This window comes from Lemur catta, chromosome 3 (genome assembly GCF_020740605.2).
Source record: "Lemur catta isolate mLemCat1 chromosome 3, mLemCat1.pri, whole genome shotgun sequence".
NCBI lineage: Eukaryota > Metazoa > Chordata > Mammalia > Primates > Lemuridae > Lemur > Lemur catta.
This window is the reverse complement of record NC_059130.1, coordinates 54,220,769-54,240,506: the sequence shown is the minus strand read 5'-3', so window position 1 is coordinate 54,240,506 and position 19,738 is coordinate 54,220,769. Positions and strand designations below refer to the sequence as shown.

The 19,738-nt window shown below is 43.8% G+C and overlaps 1 protein-coding gene across 2 annotated transcripts in view; it reads right to left on the bottom strand.

Annotated features, from left to right (window-relative positions):
* Positions 1–19,738, bottom strand: part of TGFBR3 (transforming growth factor beta receptor 3) — a 286,700-nt gene that overhangs the window by 37,608 nt on the left and 229,354 nt on the right. The window contains exon 17 of one of the 2 annotated variants that reach the window (XM_045547544.1): positions 13,378–13,438. The exons of the other annotated variant lie outside the window; for it this stretch is intronic. Within the exon in view, the coding sequence (XP_045403500.1) occupies positions 13,416–13,438 (23 nt within the window). The 3' untranslated portion in view covers positions 13,378–13,415. Of the gene's footprint in view, positions 1–13,377; positions 13,439–19,738 lie in introns of those variants that run through there. 2 annotated transcript variants of the gene reach the window in all.

Sequence of the window (19,738 nt, the reverse complement as noted above, 5' to 3'; positions counted from 1 at the left end):
CTGTTCATACAATGCACTAAAAGCAGTCCCTACCTCACAGGGCTATTGTGAAGGATAAACCAATAATACATAATATAAAATACAGGGTCTGGCACATAGACAGTACTCCATAAATGTTAGCCATTATTTAAAATCTAAGACCCAAATCAACCATTAAATCTTTTCTGAATCTTTCTGCCCCTTTCCTATAGCCTGGGCTTGTACAGTACTGTAGATAGATAGATAAATAGATAGATAGATAGATAGATAGATAGATAGATAGATAGAATAAAGATGATAGAGACAGAAATAGAGATAGAGATAGATGGGTAGGTAGAAATAGGTAAAAAGCAATAGATGATAGAGGTAAGTAGAGATGGATAGATCTAGATGGACAGATATCTCTGCTATGAACCTTATCATACTGAATGGTAATTACGTCTGTCTGTCCCTTCAACTAAGAACAGATGTAAACTTTGATCTGTGGCTGGGCCTCATCCATGTGTCCCCAGCGCGGTGTACAGAATTCTACCCTGTTCTGCCTAAGGACCCTGCAGGCCTCCCCACACCATCATCCCACAGGTTGTAAATGGAGGCCTGAACAGATGTGTCTGCTGCTCCAGGGAATGGCTTCCTCTGAAGACCCTCTTTGTTACCACTTGGGCCTTCACACAGCGGTGGGACCCAGGTAAGAGAACAGATGGAACTCAGACCCTGAGCCAGGTTTCCAGACCAGGCCAGCAAATGTGCAGATTCTGACTTCCTTGGCCTTTGGACTGTTTGACATTCCTGAGTTCTCCACATGGCAACAGCTTCCTAATTAGTCTCTTACATTTTTCCCTGTTCTCCAATTTCTTCTGAATGCCAGTGCTTCTCAAAGTTTAACATGCATACAGATCCCTCGGAGATCTTGCTTAAATGAAGATTCTGATTAGGTTGGACCCAAAGGAGGACAAGGTGCTGCATCCCTAACAAGCTCCTGGGAGATACAGATGCTGTTAGTCCTCTTTCAACACAGGCTGGGCCAGGATAATCTCCCAATGCATAACTATGATCACGTCACTTCAGTGGATTTGAACAGAGCCTTCAGAAAAAGAGACATAAGGATGGCAAATGAACACCTGAAAAGAAGCTCAACATCATTAGTCATTAAGGAAATGCAGCTAAAACCACTACACACAGAATAGCTAAAATTAAAAACTACAATATAGGCATACCTCAGAGATAGTGTGGGTTTAGTTACTACTGCAATAAAGTAAATATCACAATAAAGCAAGTCACATAAATTTTTTGGTTTCCCAGTGCATATGAAAGTTATGTTTACACTATATTGTAGTCTACTAAGTGTATACTAGCATTATGTCTAAAAATAATGCACATACCTTAATTTAAAAATACTTTATTGCTAAAAAATGCTAACTATCATCTGAGTCTTCAGCAAGTTTAATCTTTTTGCTGGTGGAGGGTCTTATCTTGATGTTAACGGCTGCTGACTGATTAGGGTGGTGGTTGCTGAAGGTGGGGGGAGCTGTGGTGATTTCTGAAAATAAGACAATGATGTTTTGCGTTTATTGACTCTTCCTTTCACAAAAGATTTCTCTGTATCATGTGATGCCATTTGATAGCATTTTACCCACAACCTTTCAAAATTGGAGTCAATCCTCTCAAGCCCTGTTGCTGTTTATGGAATATTCCAAATCCTTTGTTGCCATTTCAACAATGCTCATAGCATCTTCACCAGGAGTAGTTTCCATCTTAAGAAACTACTTTCTTTGCTCATCCATAAGAAGCAACTCTTCATCCATTCAAGTTTTATCATAGATTGCAGCAACTCAGTCACATTTTCAGGTTCCACTTCTAGTTCTCCTGCAGTTTCTACCACGTCTGCAGTGACTTCCTCCACTGAAGTCTTGAACTCTTCAGTCATCCATGAGGGTTGAAATCAACTTCTTTCAAACTGTTAATATTATTTCAACCTCCTCCCATGAATCACAGATGTGCTTGATGGCATCTAGAATGGTGAACTCTTTCAGAAGTTTTTCAATTTACTTTGCCCAGATCCATCAGAGGAATCACTATCTACAGCAACTATAGCCTTACGAAATATATTTCTTAAATAGGACTTGAAAGTTGAAATTACTTCTTGATCTCTGGGCTGCAGAATGGATGTTGTGCCAGCAGGCACGAAAACAACATTCATTTCCTGGTACCTCTCCATCAGAGCTCTTGGGTGACTAGGTGCATTGTCAATGAGCAGTAGTGTTTTCAAAGAAATCTTTTCTTCTGAGCAGTAAATCTCAACAGTGGGCTTAAAATAAACCATGCTATAAACAGATGTGCTGTCATCCAGGCTTTGTTGTTCCATTTATAGAGCACAGGCGGGTAGATTTAGCATATATCAAAGGGCTCTAGGGTTTTTGGAATGGTACATGAGCACTGGCTTCAACTTAAAGTCACAAGCTACACTAGCCCTTCGCGAGAGTCTGCCTGTCCTTTGAGGCTTTGAAACCAGGCATTGACTTCTCCCCTCTAGCTATGAAAGTCCTAGATGGCATCTTCTTCCAACAGAAGGCTGTTTCATCTACATTGAAAATCTGTTGCTTGGTGTAGCCACTTTCATAAATTATCTTACATACGTAGATCTTTTGGATTCACTTGCTACAGCTTCTACATCAGCACTTGCTGCTTCACCTTGCACATTTGTGTTAAAGAGACAGCCTCTTTCCTTAAATCTCATAAACCAACCTCTGCTAGCTTCACACTTTTCTTCTGCAGCATCCTCACCTCTCTCACCCTTCATGGAATTGAAGAGAGTAGTCCCTTGCTCTGGATTAGGCTTTGTTTAAGGGAATGTTGTGGCTGGTTTGATCTTCTACCCAGACCACTACAACTTTGGCTTTCTTAACATTTGTGTGTTCATGGGTGAAAGGCTGTTTTGCTTTCTTATCATTCGTGTGTTCACTGGAGTAGTACTTTTAATTTCCTTCAAGAACTTTTTCTTTGCATTCACAACTTGGCTAAGAGGCATAGCATTTAGCCTGTCTTGGTTTTCAACATGCCTTTCTCACTAAGCTTAATCATTTCTATTAATAGCTTTTGATTTAAAGTGAGAGTCTGTGACTCTTACTTTCAATTGAACACTTGAAGTCCATTATAGGGTTATTAACTGGCCTAATTTCAATACTGTTGTGTCTCAGGGAATAGGGAGGCCTGAAGCGGGGGAGAGAGATGGGAGGACGGCTGGTTGGTGGAGCAATCAGAACACGCACATTAATTGATTAAGTTTGCTGTCTTATATGGGTGTGGTTCATGGCACCCCAAATTAATTACAATAGTAATATCAAAGATTACTGGTCAAAGATCACCATAACAGGTATGATAATAATGAAAAAGTTTGAAATAATGCAAGAATTGCTAAAATGTGACACAGAGACATAAAGTGAGCACAAGCTATTGGAAAAATGGCGCCAATAGACTTGCTCGATGCAAGGTTACCATAAACCTTCAATTTGTAAAAACACATCTGTGAAGCACAGTAAAATGAGGTATGCCTGTACCAAGAGCTGGTGAGGATGTGGAATAATTAGAACTTTCCTATACCACTGGTGGGAACACAAAATATTACAACTAGTTTGAAAAATAGTTTGGCAGGTTTCTTTTTTAAATAAAGCTAAATGTACACTTATAAACACTTACTTGACACAGTAATCTTACTTTTATTCACTTAGGTATCTACTCAAGTGAACTAAAAATGTATATTCACACAAAAACCTTTGCACGAATGTTGATAGTAGGTTTATTTATAATTGCCAAAAACTGAAAATTACCCAAATGTTACTCAACTAGTGGATGGATAAACAATGGATAAATCCACACAATAGAATACTACTGAGCAAAAAAAATGAATGAACTGTTGATACATGCAAAAACATGCATGAATCTCAATGTGTTATTCTAAGTGAAAGGAGCCAGACTCAAGAAGCTACTTCATATATAATTCCATTTATAGGACATTCTGGAAAAGGCAAAACTATAGAGATGGAGAACAGATAAGTGGTTCTGAGAGGTTAGTATGGGGGGGAAGTGTTGACTGCAAAGAGGCATGAACAAAGTTTGTGGCACGTTGGAAATTTTCTACAGCTTGATTGTGGTGGTGTTTACACAACTATATACATTTGCTGAAACTTATACAATGCTAAAAATAAGGAATTTTACTGCATGTAAATTATACCTCAAAAATAACAATGACAATAAAACAAGCAACAAAAAACCTTAGTGGTTTCCATTCACTCAAGGAATTCAAGTCCAAACTCTTAGTCAGACCCTCTTTCTAACCATTTCTACTATTCATTTTCTCTAAACATCAGCCTAACTTTGCTGTCATCCAAACATGCCCTGGGTTTATTCTCAGTCTGTGCTATCTCATCTCTTGGAATACTCTCTTCTCCAGCTCTGCCGGTCAAAATACTGTCATCTGCAAAAGCCCAGAGTGATTGCCACCTCCTCCCTCACCCCTCTCCCCCAACCCACACAATCTAGAAGGGCTGACAGCTCCAGAGCTTTCAGCTTCCTCACCCTTCCCATATCTCCTCCTGATCTTGCACTTACCATGTTCATTGATACTTCCATATGTTAGCCTTTCCCCCTTCTAGGATAAATTAGACTAAATACCTGCTTTTTCCTCTTTGCCTCCTACACACACACACACACACACACACACACACACACACACACAGACACTTTTACCTCCTGGGGAACTCCTACACATCCTTTAGATCCAGCTAGCATGTCACTTCCCATGACAACTCCTCTGAATGTGCCCAGAGTTAGGCACCGTCTTTATTTTGTGTTCTCAGCTCTTTGTGGATGCCTGGATTACAGCCTGACCAGTTGTGTTGTATTTATTTGCTGATTCTATTATTATTCTGCTGCCCTCCCTATTAAGCTATAGGTTCCAAAGGACAGAAACTGTGTCTTATTCATCTTTGAATGTTTCACAAAATAAGTAGATGATAGAAACACTGGATGGGCCCTTTTTGCTCTCTTGCCCGTCATCCTTCCACCACGTGAGGCCATCTTGGGAGCAGAGAGCAGCCCTCACCAGATGCCAATGCCAGCACCTTGATCTTGGATTTCCCAGCCTCCAGAACTGCAGATATCTCATACCACACCAGTTGTTAGCATCCCTGACCTTTGGAGACTCTTCCGTGAAAAGGCAAGGGAGACAATGGGGAGCCACATACAGATACCTGCATTTTATCTTATTTAGACCTTTGAGATCTTGTCAGCTGCTGAACAAATACATGCCATGCTCATCATGATACCTTTAAAGTAAGTTTGACTATTTAACATAAGAAGTAATAACCAAAAAAAAAAAAGACGAGAAAAAGTCTTCCTAAGCTGAAGAAAAAAAAAAAAAGACAACATTATGGCAGACAAGATAGTCTAAAAGGATTTCCTACTACAAAATAATGAGATGCTGCACAAAACCAAATACTTATTACTGGGCTTCTAGGAAGTAAGGTAAACCTCTGATAGTGGGGCAAAACTTCCAACTGAAACCAGAATAGAAAGGCTAAGATCCTTGAAAGGTCAGCTTGTCCTAAAGGCATATGCTGATACCAGCTTTGCAATGAAGAGCTTAACTTTAGGTCAGTGGAGGGAGAAGCTGAACCTGAGACTTCCTGATTAAAGAAAGGAGACTAAAGCAGCTCCTAGAAAAAGCTAATTCACTCACAGTTTTAGTATACAGATTTTCCACAGGGTAAGGTTAACCAAATCAGAATGAATTACTTTAGAAAGAGAGCCAGCAGAAATCACAAACAACACATTTGGACACCCAATGATTTTAGGTATTGTAGTTATCAGGCACAAAATATTTTAATTATGTATAAGATGTTTGAAAGAAATAAATAGGAATCACAAAGCAATAAATTATGGAAACACAAATATGAGGAATAAAAGATTATCCAAAATAACCAGAAGATGTTATTAATAGAAGACGCCAAAGTGAATTTTTAGATGTAAAGATTAGATACAATTTAAAACAGAATTAGCAAACTGTAAGATAGCAGTGAAGAAATTACCCAGAATACAGCCCTCCCACCCTTAAATGGGTATTATGAAATAAAAGTTGAGATGGATGACAGAATGAGGTGTGGTACATACATAATTAAAATCCCAGAAGGAGAGAATGGATAAAACCATGAAGTGGCAATATTTGAAGACATAGTGGCTGAGAATTTTCCAGAAGCAATGTATGACATTGATCCACAGATGCAGAAGCAAAATGTATACCAAGGTGGACAAATATAAAGAAATCTACCCTTACACATACTGCTGTGAAATACAAAGCACCAAAAAGGAAAAAAAAGTCACACAGAATGTAGCTATAATGGAATGACAATCAGAGTGACAACAGACTTTTCAGCATGTTAGAAGTCAGGAGACAGTTGAATAATATCTTTAAAATGTTGAGAAAAAAATCTGACAACCTGAAATTACATACTCAGAAAAACTATCTTGTTTTAGGAACTACATTGTAAAGCGTTCAAGGGCAAAGTATTTAGGGGTACAGAAAATCTGTAACTTAATCGCAAATACTTAAGAAAAGATAAATACATAAATACAGTTTTTAAAAACACTGAAAGAATGGATGGATTTTCCTATTATTAAGTAATATTCCTTGGCTCCCCCGTTGACCAAAAATGGTACCATGGAAAGATAAACCTGAAATCCTGCCCCTTTCTCAGCTCCGTCATCTGCAAGGGTTTTGTTTTGCTCTGGTTGGATCAATTCTTTGGACACAGGCAAAGGAAACCCACGTGCGCTGGAGAGGTCCTGCCTGGCGCGTCCCACCCGCCCCCGACGCTTCCAGCTCCCGCTCCGGCCGAGGGGAGGGGGAGGCCGCCCGCTGACAAGAGGAGCTGCGGCGGTGTCACCGCGGGCCGGCGGTGATTGAGGCCCCTGTCCTGCCGGCCTGTGGCAGAACCGCCGCCTTCCTCTGGGGCAGGCGCCCTCCCTGGCAGGTCCGCCCCCCGGCGCGGCCTCCGCCGGCTCGTCCCCCGTCTGGCTCGTTCTCCGCAGCCCTGGCGCTGCCGAGGCCGGGCGGCAAAGGCACGGACGGTCCTGGCAGCTGATTCCCGTGGGTGCTCACGCTGAGAGTCTGGGGGTCCCACCGAGAACGCCAAAGCTTTGAACAAGCCCCCACGGTGAACATAAGCCTCGAGGGAGAAACACTCATGCACACACACACACACACACACACACACACACACGCACACAGGGGAAGGTTGTGTGCCCGAGTGGGTCCCCGGCCGCAGGCCCTCCCGTTGTCTCCCAGTGAGCTGGGAGGAGGCAAGGGTTTTTACAGGCCTTGGGCGGGCCTGGAGCTCAGTGAAAACCTGGCTGAGGGTGGGCAGCACCTTCATCTGAGCCCTCTAGATATTACCAACCTTGAGGAAAAGAACGAGAAAGGAAAGAAAAGACGAGGAGGCTGTTTGCCCAGTCCGGCTCCCTCCGACAACACAGCCTTCCCAGATCCAGTGTCTCCTCGTCATGAAGGGAAGGTGGGGAGAGGCCCCAAGCTCTCCTGGGGTCCCATGATGGTGACATGGAAAACACTGAAAAACCTGTACATGTACATAAACTTCCTGCAAGAACCAGCTACACAGTTTGTGGGCCCAGTGCAAAATGAAAATTTGGAGCCCCTCATTCAAAAAGCAAGTAAAAAAGTGCCTTTAAATGTACTAAAATATAAAACTTTTTATTTTATACATTTTCACGGTCTATCTCTATTTGCCATGTGTTTTTTATTTGCTATGTAATGTTCTAAGTAAAGAAAAATTAACATTTTAAATTATTAGCGTGAATTTTATCATTCATCCCCATATTGCACAATACCTGGTTTAAATGCAAATATAAGAGCATTTAACTTATCTGTAGAATCACTGAAATTATATAGTTTGTATTTCTACAAACTATAGGTTGTGCAAGCCTACATATTTTTTTCTTACCAGAACACCAGAAACATTACACAAAATTGGTGCAATTGTTTTTATTGCACATCTCGCAGTGCACACATTCTACCCACACGCTCTTCCTTCAGTTTAATGAATAAGGAAGGACTGAAAGGAAAAAGAACTCTGGTTTGGCCTATCTTTTCCTTTCCTTCCACGTCATTAGCTTTCAGTGGAAGTGGCGGCTAATACAGGGAAGTAAGAAAGGGTAGGCTAGGGTTCCTTGGTCATTTTTGTTTCGTAGAATGCCATTGCCTTTTTTCTGCATTCTAAGCAAGTTCTGGTTTGAATGGAAAGTGTGGCTTCTTAGTGTTGGCAGGAACCCAGCTTGCTCAGTCATAGGTGAAACACCCTCATCTTGTATGGCTTTGAGTCTGGTTGAACTCCCACACACTGTGGGTACACCCGAATTCTTTGCTCAGTGAGGCATCACGAATGCTATATGCAAATGAGGCAGCAAGGAATGGCAGGCACGCATATGCATGTCTCCTCCACCCACATGCGTGCTCCACTGTCCTGTCAGACTTCACTTACAACACACAAATGCAAAGACTGAATTATTAAGAATTTCAAGATGTCTTAAACTTCAGGAAAATAAACAACTTAGGCTAATCAGGAGAGCCCCAGTACACACACACACACACACACACACACACACACACACAGAAACAGGATAGCCTAACTGGAATCTTAACACCATTGACAGAGGGTTCCCTCTTACTCTACTGAGAATCATAGAGTAAGAGGGACCCCCATAATTCCCACAATGCTATCTACTGATGGCAGGAACCAAGTACCCCTGCCCATCATGCCGATATATTTTCACTATAATGTGTGCCACTATAATTTATTATTCACTACTTGTCATCTCTCTCCCATCACTCCAGAATATCAGCTCCCTGGAACGTGGTCCTTATCTGTCGTGTCCCCTGCTATAGCCCCAGTGCATGTGGTAAGCATTAGGGGGACAGACGAGTGATATGTAAGTGCTGAGTGTCTTTTGTTGCTTTTGCTACCGTTACTTAACACTTACTGTCCATGTGCCCTATAGAGTCTAGACCCTCAAAAACCAAACCCCATACATCACCCTAAGGGACAAACACCTCAGAGACCAAGACAACCGGGGGCACCGGGCCTCATGTTTTGTCTCTTAAGGAGGACAAAGGAGTGGTTTTCTTACTATGGCCAGCATCTGGGCAGTGGATCAGAGGCTTTCAGCTGATGTGAGAGATGCCTGGAACCCCAGGATCACAGCCAGCGGGCACCCCATGTGCCCACCACCAAGGCAAAGCAGGCAACTTGCCCTCCAGTCCTTTCTACACCTTTCAGGCCATCCTGTGACTCCTTTTACCCTTGCAGCCTGTCCTTGGGTTTGAGTGTTAGGTGAAGATACCCAGGACCCTCTGCATCTAAGGGAAGTAATGTGGGGCCCCAGTGGGTGCTGGAGCTCCATGACAGGTGCAGCAGGTGTCACGCTGGTGGGCCTGCTCTATGCAAGATGAGCAGCCAAGCAGAGGCAGGAGGCCCTTGCAGGCCGGAACGCCCCACGATATGACTTAGGAATGAGTTATGCTGCCCTCATGAACATCATGTGCTATTTTCCTTTATCAGTTAATTTGGGGACTAATCAGCTCAGGGATATAAAGTGGAAGGTTACAGCCATGGCCCTGGTAATCCTTGGACTGTACTCCCTGGGCCGAACCCACGTCACCAACACTTGATTTCCCTGTACAATTTGCGTATGTTGGTGGAAGGTTCAGGGTCTTAGCCTGAGTTTCCAAAATATACAATTTGTAAGTGTTCTTTTTTTAAAAAAAAATACCATTTTTTAAATTAAAAATTAATATACAACCACTGCAAGAAAACATAGAAAAACATAAAGAGAAAATATGAATATTAGTATTTATCAGTTCAGTATTTTTCGATATTTACATACACACACACACATACATACATGTATAAACACACAAAGGTTTTTGTTTTTTTTTTTTTTTGGAGACAGAGTCTCGCTGAGTTGCCAGGGCTAGAGTGCCAGGGCGACAGCCTAGCTCACAGCAACCTCAAACTCCTGGGCTTAAGCGATCCTTCTGCCTCAGCCTCCTGAGTAGCTGGGACTACAGGCATGCGCCACCATGCCCGGCTAATTTTTTCCATATATTTTTAGTTGACCAGATAATTTCTTTCTATTGTTTTTAGTAGAGACGGGGTCTCGCTCTTGCTTAGGCTGGTCTCGAACTCCTGACCTCCAGCGATCCGCCCGCCTTGGCCTCCCAGAGTGCTAGGATTTACAGGCGTGAGCCACCACGCCCCGCCAGTTTTTGTTGTTTATGTGAGGAGAGGGGTTCAAAATTTGGTTCACATTTTACATGTAAAATTTTACAGCTTGCTTTTTTTACTTAGCAAAATATCTTAAGAACTCCATAATATTAGCTTGATTTTTAATGGCTACAGATGGTGCACCATAATTTACATAATCATTCCCCTGTAGATGGACATTTAGGTTACTTATGATTTATTAATATAATAAAAATACAGCAGTAAGCATGTACTGTGAGTCAAAGGTAGGCACATATATATGAAAGATGAGCAGCTTCTTAAAAGCTATATGTTTGTTTCCAAAGCCTTGTGCCCTGCTGTGTCCACAAGAGGACCCGCCGAATATATACATAGTGACATTGGCAATCATCAAACTGCCAGGGCCCTGCATTTGCTCTTCCACATGAGAAAGTCCCTGTAGGGAATGTCTGCGTCAGTGTCCTCCGAACAGAGAGTCTTGCCTGTGTCTGAGTAACACTATTGCTCTCGGTACATACAGCCTGTTCTCAGAGAATCTGGAAGCTTGTCTTCCTAGATGCCTGTGGCTGAGTCAGTGAGTATGCTTTTGACTCAGGGCTTCAGAAGATACCCCGGTGCTAAATCACCCCCGCGTGGAGGCAGTTTCACATTCAGGAGCTGTATCACTCATGAGTGGAACAGAACTTAGCTACTCAGCTTGAAGTTGCAGAGCTCAGCTATATCAGAGCACAGGGGGTTGCGACAAGGAGGGATCCATGGACAGAGGGTTAGCTGTGTGTGTGCACCCACAGCGTGTGACTGAGAGCCAAGTCCACAACGTCCTGTAGGCTGGCCTCCAGGCTGTGCAGACACCCCCTGCACCCCAAATCCCATAAACATCTTCTCCTCTTCTTCCCTCTACTTTGGTTAATAAATCAAAAATTGGCTAAAGGGAGGGGGTGTCAAGGACACCATGACTCACTAAACAGTCTTCACGGAACATGGCAGTGTCACTACATTCTGGCTGGAAATGGGGTAGCAGAATGCCAGCCCCCATAGCAAACCCCAGGATGAAAGTGACAGCTGGGGTGGAAAGGCCTAGAACTTGCTTCCAGCCCGCAGGTGACAGAACATCTGAATGTGAAACACCCGTCCCTCGGGGGGTGATTTAGAACTGAGTTATCTTCCGAAGCCCTGAGTCATTCAACTCTGGGAATTATGGGTGTGGAGCAGACTGGAAATTCACTGGATCTTTTTCAGCGTAAATTGGACCCACCCTAAGCATCTGGGGGACCTGGAAGACACCCATGTCGTCTGGTCTAGGCCCCAGTTCCAAGCAAATAGAAAAGCTTTACTTTCTGGGATCACTCAGATCCTGAGCCCACAAGAGAATCCCAGAGGCTTTAGACGCTCCAGTGCCACCTTGGATCTGCCCTACTTTCTGGTGCTGCCAAAGAGCAAAAAAATCAGGATGAATGAATGAATGCATGAAGAAATAAATCGTTGCCTTTCTTCCTCTGCAAAAGCAGAATCTTGGCAATAGCCATTTGCCAGGACATGGATGGCCTGAGGGAGTTAGGGGAAAGGCGAAGCTGTGCGGGGGAGTCCCGAGGTTGCCACACAGCAGGGAGAGGACAGCCCTCCATCAGCATCCCAGCCAGGATTCAGGGGACCCTGCGCTCCACCCACAGGACCGTGGACAAGACATACCTCAGTTCTTCAGTCTCCCCAGCTCTCACAGGGGAAGAATAGCCACAGCCACTGTACTTCATTTGTGAGATAATACAGGCTTAAACATTTTCACTGAGAAGTTGTCATATATACCCAAACTCCGTCCCCCCCTGTTGACTCTGGGCATGGCAAGCAGCCTTTCCCAGTGTAATTATGGTTTCAGAACTTGATTTGATCCATGTAATAAGCAAAACCATATAATGAAAAAACACATAACGTTGAAATCCCATTTTAGTATTTTTGTGCCGAAGCTTAGGAAGAACTCAAGGTGGGAAGTGTGAGAAGAGGGGTATGTTGATGAGAGGGAGGGAGACAGCGAGAGGTCTTGGAATAGGGAAAGGCCCACAAGGTACTAGCAAGCCAATGGATCACTCACCTTGGCCCACTGCTGTAGGAAGGGCAGGTATTTTAGATAAAACATGGAAAGGCTTCTTAACATGGTCTGCTGCTGCCAGTTGACCATATTGTAAGTCTTTTATTAATTTATTCATTTACTCATAAGTATTTCATATGCAGACCTCAGTAATCTTGCTTGGGTGCTGGGAGAAGAGAAGTACAAAGCAGTAGTCTGGAGGACTTGGCCTTGGCCTTAAAGGCCTCCCATTGGAGAGGATGGCCGGGTAGGTTAAGCAGCGCACCAAGGTGCCAACCGCCTGGGCCCAGATCTGCCATGTCTGAGCTCTGCAACACTGGGCAAGTTACTTGCTCACTCTGGGCTTCAGGTTCTTCTTTTAGAAAATAGAGATAACAATAGTCATTCTTTCATTAGACTATTGTGGGGAATAAATGATTTAATACATGAAAAGTACTTAGAGCCTGCCACATAGTAAGTGCCCAATAATATCGGCAATTATTATTCCCTCGAAAGGGGGTTTGCAAGGAGGAGAGGTGGCATCATCAGCCAACATTAGCAGATTATCCCATGATCATGAAGTCATAGTTAGCATTTTGCTTTTTTCTAATATGTATAATGACCTTATTTGCTCCACTTCTGACATTTGTCATTTTCAGCCTCCACTTTACCTGCACAGACCCCAGCTCTCAGCACACTGGCCTTAAGATCTTCACAAGCAAAGAAATCTTTCTGAAATAGACCAAAAAAAAAAAAAAAAAAAACCAAAACGGCAAGACCCAAGAATCTGACACTGTAGCAATTTCCTACTAGGCTCCAAGTTTAAGCCGATTAGAGCAAGAAGCTTTACATTCCTGTCGTATTTGGTGAAGGTGTATGGCAGGGTGCGGCGCCTGCTGCAGGATTCCAGTAGGGCCTGCCCGGCTCCCCAGGGCTTTGCAAGGAAGCTGAAGAAGTCGCCTACCTCGCTGTCACTGCACATCGCAAGACGCCACCCCTACCCCGATCTCCATACCCAGGGCACCCACAGTCTCTCCAAGGACTGCAGTCTCGTCGTCAGATCATGGGAGCATCTGTCTTGGATCTAAAGAGACAAAACAGATGGGCTTGGTTTCAGAGTTCCGCCCACTCTCTCAGTGTGCTGTTGTAAGTGACCACAGAAGTGGGGGCTGCCTAGAGAGGCTCAAAGGACAAAGCAACCCAGGAGCTCATCAGACTAAGCTTCTCCAAAAGTCACCTTCCGGTATGGATGGGGACAAGGAGGGACGAGGGCAGTAGGGCCCCACAGGACTCCTTTCTTCCAGAGGTAAGTGAGGTCTGCCTGGGCCATGCACCCTTCCCGGCTGCTCAGCCTCACAGCCGGTCCTCCGCCCTACCCGCCACCTCTCACAAGATGCAGAAATGAAGACGCAGGGAAACAGGGGGCGTGGAACAGTCAGACCCCTCTGGAGCCCGACTGTTCCACAGTGTGCATAAAAAGGTCCAGGCAGTGTTCCTCCGGCTTGACAGCACTGGTCAGTAGCAACGAAGGTGTCCCAACCTTGTGATCTGTGGTCAACGCAGCACATTATAGAGACACCTAGGTCGACTCTTCACAGAGCCAAACCCTATCTGGTGATGGCATCCCAGACCCAGTCTGGAAATGAAGGACAGGATTGAGTAACAGGGGGCTGAGTGCTTAACACAAGCCCTGCGTTGCCTAACCAGGCTCACAACTGGAGCCGTCCGGAACCAGGACACCCACAAGTAGGGCTCAACCCTGACAGGTATGACCTCTTTTGGTGTGTCCCCACCTCAAGCAACCCAGCCTGGAGCAATGTCACTGGGATCATCAAGTCAAGCTTCCCTGATTTGAAAAACTCACATGCAAATATTAAGACCTAGTCTGCTCACGCTCACGTTTTAGAATAATATTAGAGTAACGATAATAGCTACCACATATTGAGGGCTTACCACGTGTCAGACACTAGCCATTTTACATGTATCACCGCATTTTAGTCTTACGAAAATTTTGTGGGTTTTTTTTTATCCCATTTTTCAAATGACAAAGTTGAGGATTTGAGGAACTAAGTAACTTGGCCAAATTTATATATCTAGTAAATGGCAGAGAGGGGATTTTAAACCAAGCCTGTTTGATTTCCAAACTCATGCTACCTCTCCCCCAACCCCCCGCCTGCTGCCCAGTGGCCGTTACTACAGTTCAGAAAAGGACTGAATTCTAGCAAAACAATGAAAAGTCCCTGGGTTCCTAAGCTCTAGAATCAATAAAGGGCAACTTGCCTCTAGTTCCCTTATGGAAAACTAAAGGCCCAAGACCTGAGTCTAAAATCTGTCCTTCTAAACCCTGGGAGCCCCCTGGCTGATGAGAACGAAACCACAGGCTCACCTCAGACAGGAGCAATTTAAGCTCTTTAATCTGCAAAGACCAGTTTGGAGCCATTGCTGCTCTGGGCCTGTCCCCCAGTGTGTGACCACTGCTTAGAATGAGCCACTCCTCTGGGTGTAGCTTGTCCCCTCAAATCACGGCTTATACAATGACTGCTGAAAGACAATGTGGCCATTGCCTCAGAGGGGATCTCAACTGTCACTCTCAGATATTAGCTCCCTCTGCCTTGGAGCTTTTGGCTAAGTTGAGTGAAAAAAAATAGCAAATATTTTTATAGTACTTTACACAGGCTTACTTTGGAAATTGCTGTTTTTTATAGGTCAAAAAGCGGTCAATCTTCTGCAAAGCTTGTTGATTAAATCAACCAATCAATCAATCATCAATTAATTCAGCCAGCCAGTTAACTGGGAAGACAACACTAACTTATGAAGCAATCCTAGTACTAAATTATGTGGTGATTGATGGCATTTTACAAAGCAGTATTTACAAGTGTTATTTTGCTGAATTCTCCACATCTGCCCTATTGTGGAGGTCTGTGTCATCTCCATATTACTGAGGTCACCCAAGCTTCTAAGTAGCAGCGCCAGGTGAGTGGCAATGTCCTTCTGAATACCTCAAATCCTCCAAAGTGGCCAAGGCTGGCCCCTGACAGTCCCCGTGGGACTTAGACGGGCAGAGAAGTTGGGGAGGTGACCCTGGACAGGGAGCAGTATAAGCATGGAGTTGGATGACACTCAGCATTACCTAGGACATGGCAGAGAGGGGCAAGCTGCGGGGGGGGGCGGGGGGGGGGGTTGGATGACCAGGTTCAAGAGAAAGGGTGGGATCAAATTATTGAGGGTCCTAAGAAAGTAGGCAGAGGAGTTTGCATTTTTAAAATCATCATTCGTAGAGCTGGAAGGAAACAAAAGAGAGGATCCGTCTTAGCCCACAGATTTCAGACAGGAAAGATGCTACCTTCCTAATTTTACAAAATAAACAGTGGAGGCTCAGAGATTTGGTTAGAAGTAGAGGGTAGCTAGAATTGTGATTTCTTGCTTTTTTGTCTGTTGCTTATTATACCTAATCACACTGAACTAGACTTACTTTTCAGATTAAAAAATTACTGTTTTGCCTAACAAGCTGTCTTATTTATAGGCTGTTACTATTTAAAACTATTTCACATTTCTAAAGTGGCAACAGGGAATTATAGGTTCTTAAGGAGAATTTCTTGGCAGTGACATAATAAAAGTGTTCTAGAAAGATTAGCCTGCTAAAAAAGCATTCTAAATAGGTCAGAAAAGAGGCAGAGGGGAGTCAGAAGAAGAAACAAATCAGTGAGCCCTCAGAAATGCATTGGATATGGGGCCTGGAGGAAAAGGACAAATTATAGATGATGCCAGATGGGGGGTAATCCATTGACAGACCTGGGGAGGACCAGAATGGAAACCACTTCGGATGGGGAAAGACATTGAGTTTGAAGGGAGGGAGGTTGATGTTTAGGACCCAGTTGGATGTTTAAGACTAGATGTCAAAGTGAGGTCGATCCTGGAAATGGAGATTGAGGCGTCATTAATGCTGAAGTTAAGATGGAAACTACAAGAATGTATGAGCTCACCAAGGGCCATAGTCTTGTGAGAAAACTCAAGGGCTATGGCAGAGATGGCTGATTTACTACAAAATCCATTTCTCTTACCATAGAATAGAATTTTTCCTGGGTAAGGGAAGGGGCTGCCCAGCCGTGAACTATATTTTCCATCTCCCCTTGGATCTAGAAGTGACCATGTGACTAGTTCTCTCCTATGGAGAATGAGCAGAAGTGACGTATGGCACTTCCAGGCCAGGGTCTTAAAGCAGACGTGCTTTCTCTATTCTCTTTTCCCCCTTTAACTGGCTGGATGCAGGTAACAATGAAGCCCTAGAGTCTGGGGGGGGATGGTGGACCCACAGAATGGAAGGAGCCTGGGTTCTGCCTGGGTAGAGGAAATCCACCTGCCAAGGGGAAAACCACTGTGGACTAATACATGAGAAAAGACTTCTTTTGTGATTGGGCCATTGTCATTTAGGGGTCTATTTGTTACTGAAGGTTGGCCCACAACAGGGACTGTTAAGGAATGCCAGGTTGAAAGTAAACATCATGGCAGGAGGGTGGAAAAGCAAGACATTCAGCTAAGGGAAGAAGAGAGGGTGATTAGAGAAATGGAAAAAGAACTGCAAAAGCACACTGTCACAGAGGTCAAGGGAGGAGCAGCCTTGAGTAGCAAAGAAGTGGTCTAAAACACTAAATGTTCAAAGATGGGGAAGAAGATCAATAAGGAGGAAAAAACATTAGACCTACCATTAACAAGATTGTTCACAACCTCCCAGAAACAAAAGACAGATATGGGCAGGCATTTCAAAGACCCGAGGCCATGTGACCAATATTGTCTTTCTTTCCACTTGTTTTGCTGTTGGGCTATCCTCTCCTGGCTCTGAAGGAGTCTGAACTTCAGAACATCCCCAAGGGACGACACAGCACAGTCCAAAACCAATGGAAAAGTGACGTGAACCCTGCCATTATGTAATGCAGTACAAGAGCCTCTTAGTTGGGCTGCTTTGCAGGAACCAACTTCTGACATATTTGGGACTGCAGAGTCCAATAGGACAGAGAGAAGAGGCATTTTTGTTTGTAAGAGCAAAGGAAAAAAAAAAAAGAGTTCCAGCCTTGAACCAGACTGACTGCAGCGTCCCCGCTGGGAAGCAGCAGGTGTTCCTCCTGCCTGTGTTGCAATAAGCCGCAGCACCTGCAGATTGGGGATGGGGCCAGCAAAGGGGTTGGAGCCAGCTCAGAGCAGGAGCAAAGATGGGCCAGCCTCCAAGCCAGTTTTCTGTATTTGGGGAAGTCTTCAGGAAAATAGGCTAAATCGTGCAGTCTGCTTTCTCCTGCCTTATTTAGTTATATTAGTTTAAATGAAGTACAAAAACAAAACAAAACAAATCCCCAGTAACATTTAAAGTCTTTCTGCTCACTGAGGTCAGACTGAGCTTTGGAATCAGAACAGGGTCTAACTCTTGACTCACCCATACAATGCCAAGGAGTAGTATAGAGGGGCTGTATCCTCATCTTTATCTGACCCCCAATCCACCCCAAATTCAAAATAAAAATTGCATTTTATGTCGACAACATAAAATGTGAATAAATGCATCTTTAAAAAATACTGTGCAAATGCAGCTTTGTGATAAGTTTCCAGGTACTCACTCCAACCTAATTGGTGCCCCACAGCTCCTCTTATATCAAAACTCTCGAGCCTCCACTGGCTCCATGAATGAATGTCTTCTTGTTCTTGGCAAATTTTCTAGCCACCGTTAGTCTCGGGTTCTTTGACTGGAAAGCAACCTTGCCAGGCTCTCGTGAGGACTATAATGACGTGACATATACACCACCTGTTGGCTCCCACTGCCCATTTTGCCTGACAGAAGCTTGGTCATGGTCTACTCTAAAGTAGCCTTTGCTACTGTGCGAGCTGGCAACTATAGAGCACGGGAGAAAGTGGAACTGTTTTACCTGGGGCCTCGTTTGTCTGAATGGAGCCCAAAATTTGGAGCAGCTGAGTTCTCACAGTTCTGTGCTTTCCTTGCAAGGGAAGCGGAGTCACTCATATGACCTAAAAGCAGAAACTTCAAGGGTAAAACTCCAAAACCAGGATCATTAAGGTATACATCACAGGATTACCCAACTTCCCACCCCTTATCAAAATTTCTCCCACAGCCTCCTTGATGGTGATTAGCCAGGATCTTCATGACCCTTCTAGAGCCCACGGTTCACTGCCTTTTTTACAAGGTGTCTACCCACTGCCCATCAACCCAGTGTTAAGCCAAATCATCTTCTTGTAACTTCCTCTAAGTGGTCCTTGTTCTGCTCTCTGGAGCAAACCTTTTCCCCATGACCACCTTTTGACTGTTTTACCACAGTTAGCAGGTCTCCCCCATTCCCTGTCCACAACATCTCTTTTTCAAGGTTAGCTACCTCCACTGACTCAACATGAGAAACAGGCGTTTAGTATTCTCTTTACCCACCATTGAACTTGCTCTTATTCATCAAAGAACCTTTTGAAATTTGTATTAATCATAAGGTCATAGTGGACCCAAAGCTCCTTGTAACTGAATCCAATGGATACAATGAGGACACTGCACAACTTGATCTGTATATTCAGATAGCCCCCCCCCCCTCTTTTTTTTAACAGTGAAATATATTATTGACTAATGTCCTGTTTGGAACAACTAAAACTATTAGTTTTCATTTCTGATTTTAAATGGGACCAGGCTAACTGCTCTGAGAGAAACTTGCCTAAATTTCTTCTAACATACCTGTGAAGCCACCGAAAGATATAAACCCCATCTATCACCATAAGCTAAGACCAACAGAAAACCACTTGGCAAAATTTTGAAGGAATTGATACTTAAAATGAGAAAAGACTGGGTGGAGAAAATCAAGTGGCTATCAGCCTGTCCTTTTCCTCAAGAAACAGAGGCTCTCTGACCATTGAAAAGAAGGGAGGAAGAGGTTTTGTTCCTCCTGTCTGCTCTTCCTCCCTGCTTAGAGAGCTGTAATCTAAACCACAAGAAACCTGTAGCTGTCTCTTTACCATGATGATGTTACATTTTGAGTTGATGTAAATATTTTTCACCATCTCCCTCTTTCAACCTTCATTTAGAGACCAATTCTAGGAAGTGCATGAGACTTGGGGTGCTGGATGCATTGCATTGTGTTAGGAATAATCACCAAAAATAAAATGCTATAGTTGGGGATACAAAGAGGGGGTATCCTGGTAGCAATACATAGCGAAATGGGTACCATAAACCCTGGAACCAGGCAGCAAGGTGGGAATTCAGAACAGCAGAGCCATACTATAGGAATGCTAGCTAAATTCTCAGAATTGGGCAGGAACTCATTTTCATCAACCTGCTCTTCAGCTGTAGAGCTCAGAAGATTCAATCATTACCTAAGTATCCAATCAATAGAACCAAATAAAATCTACA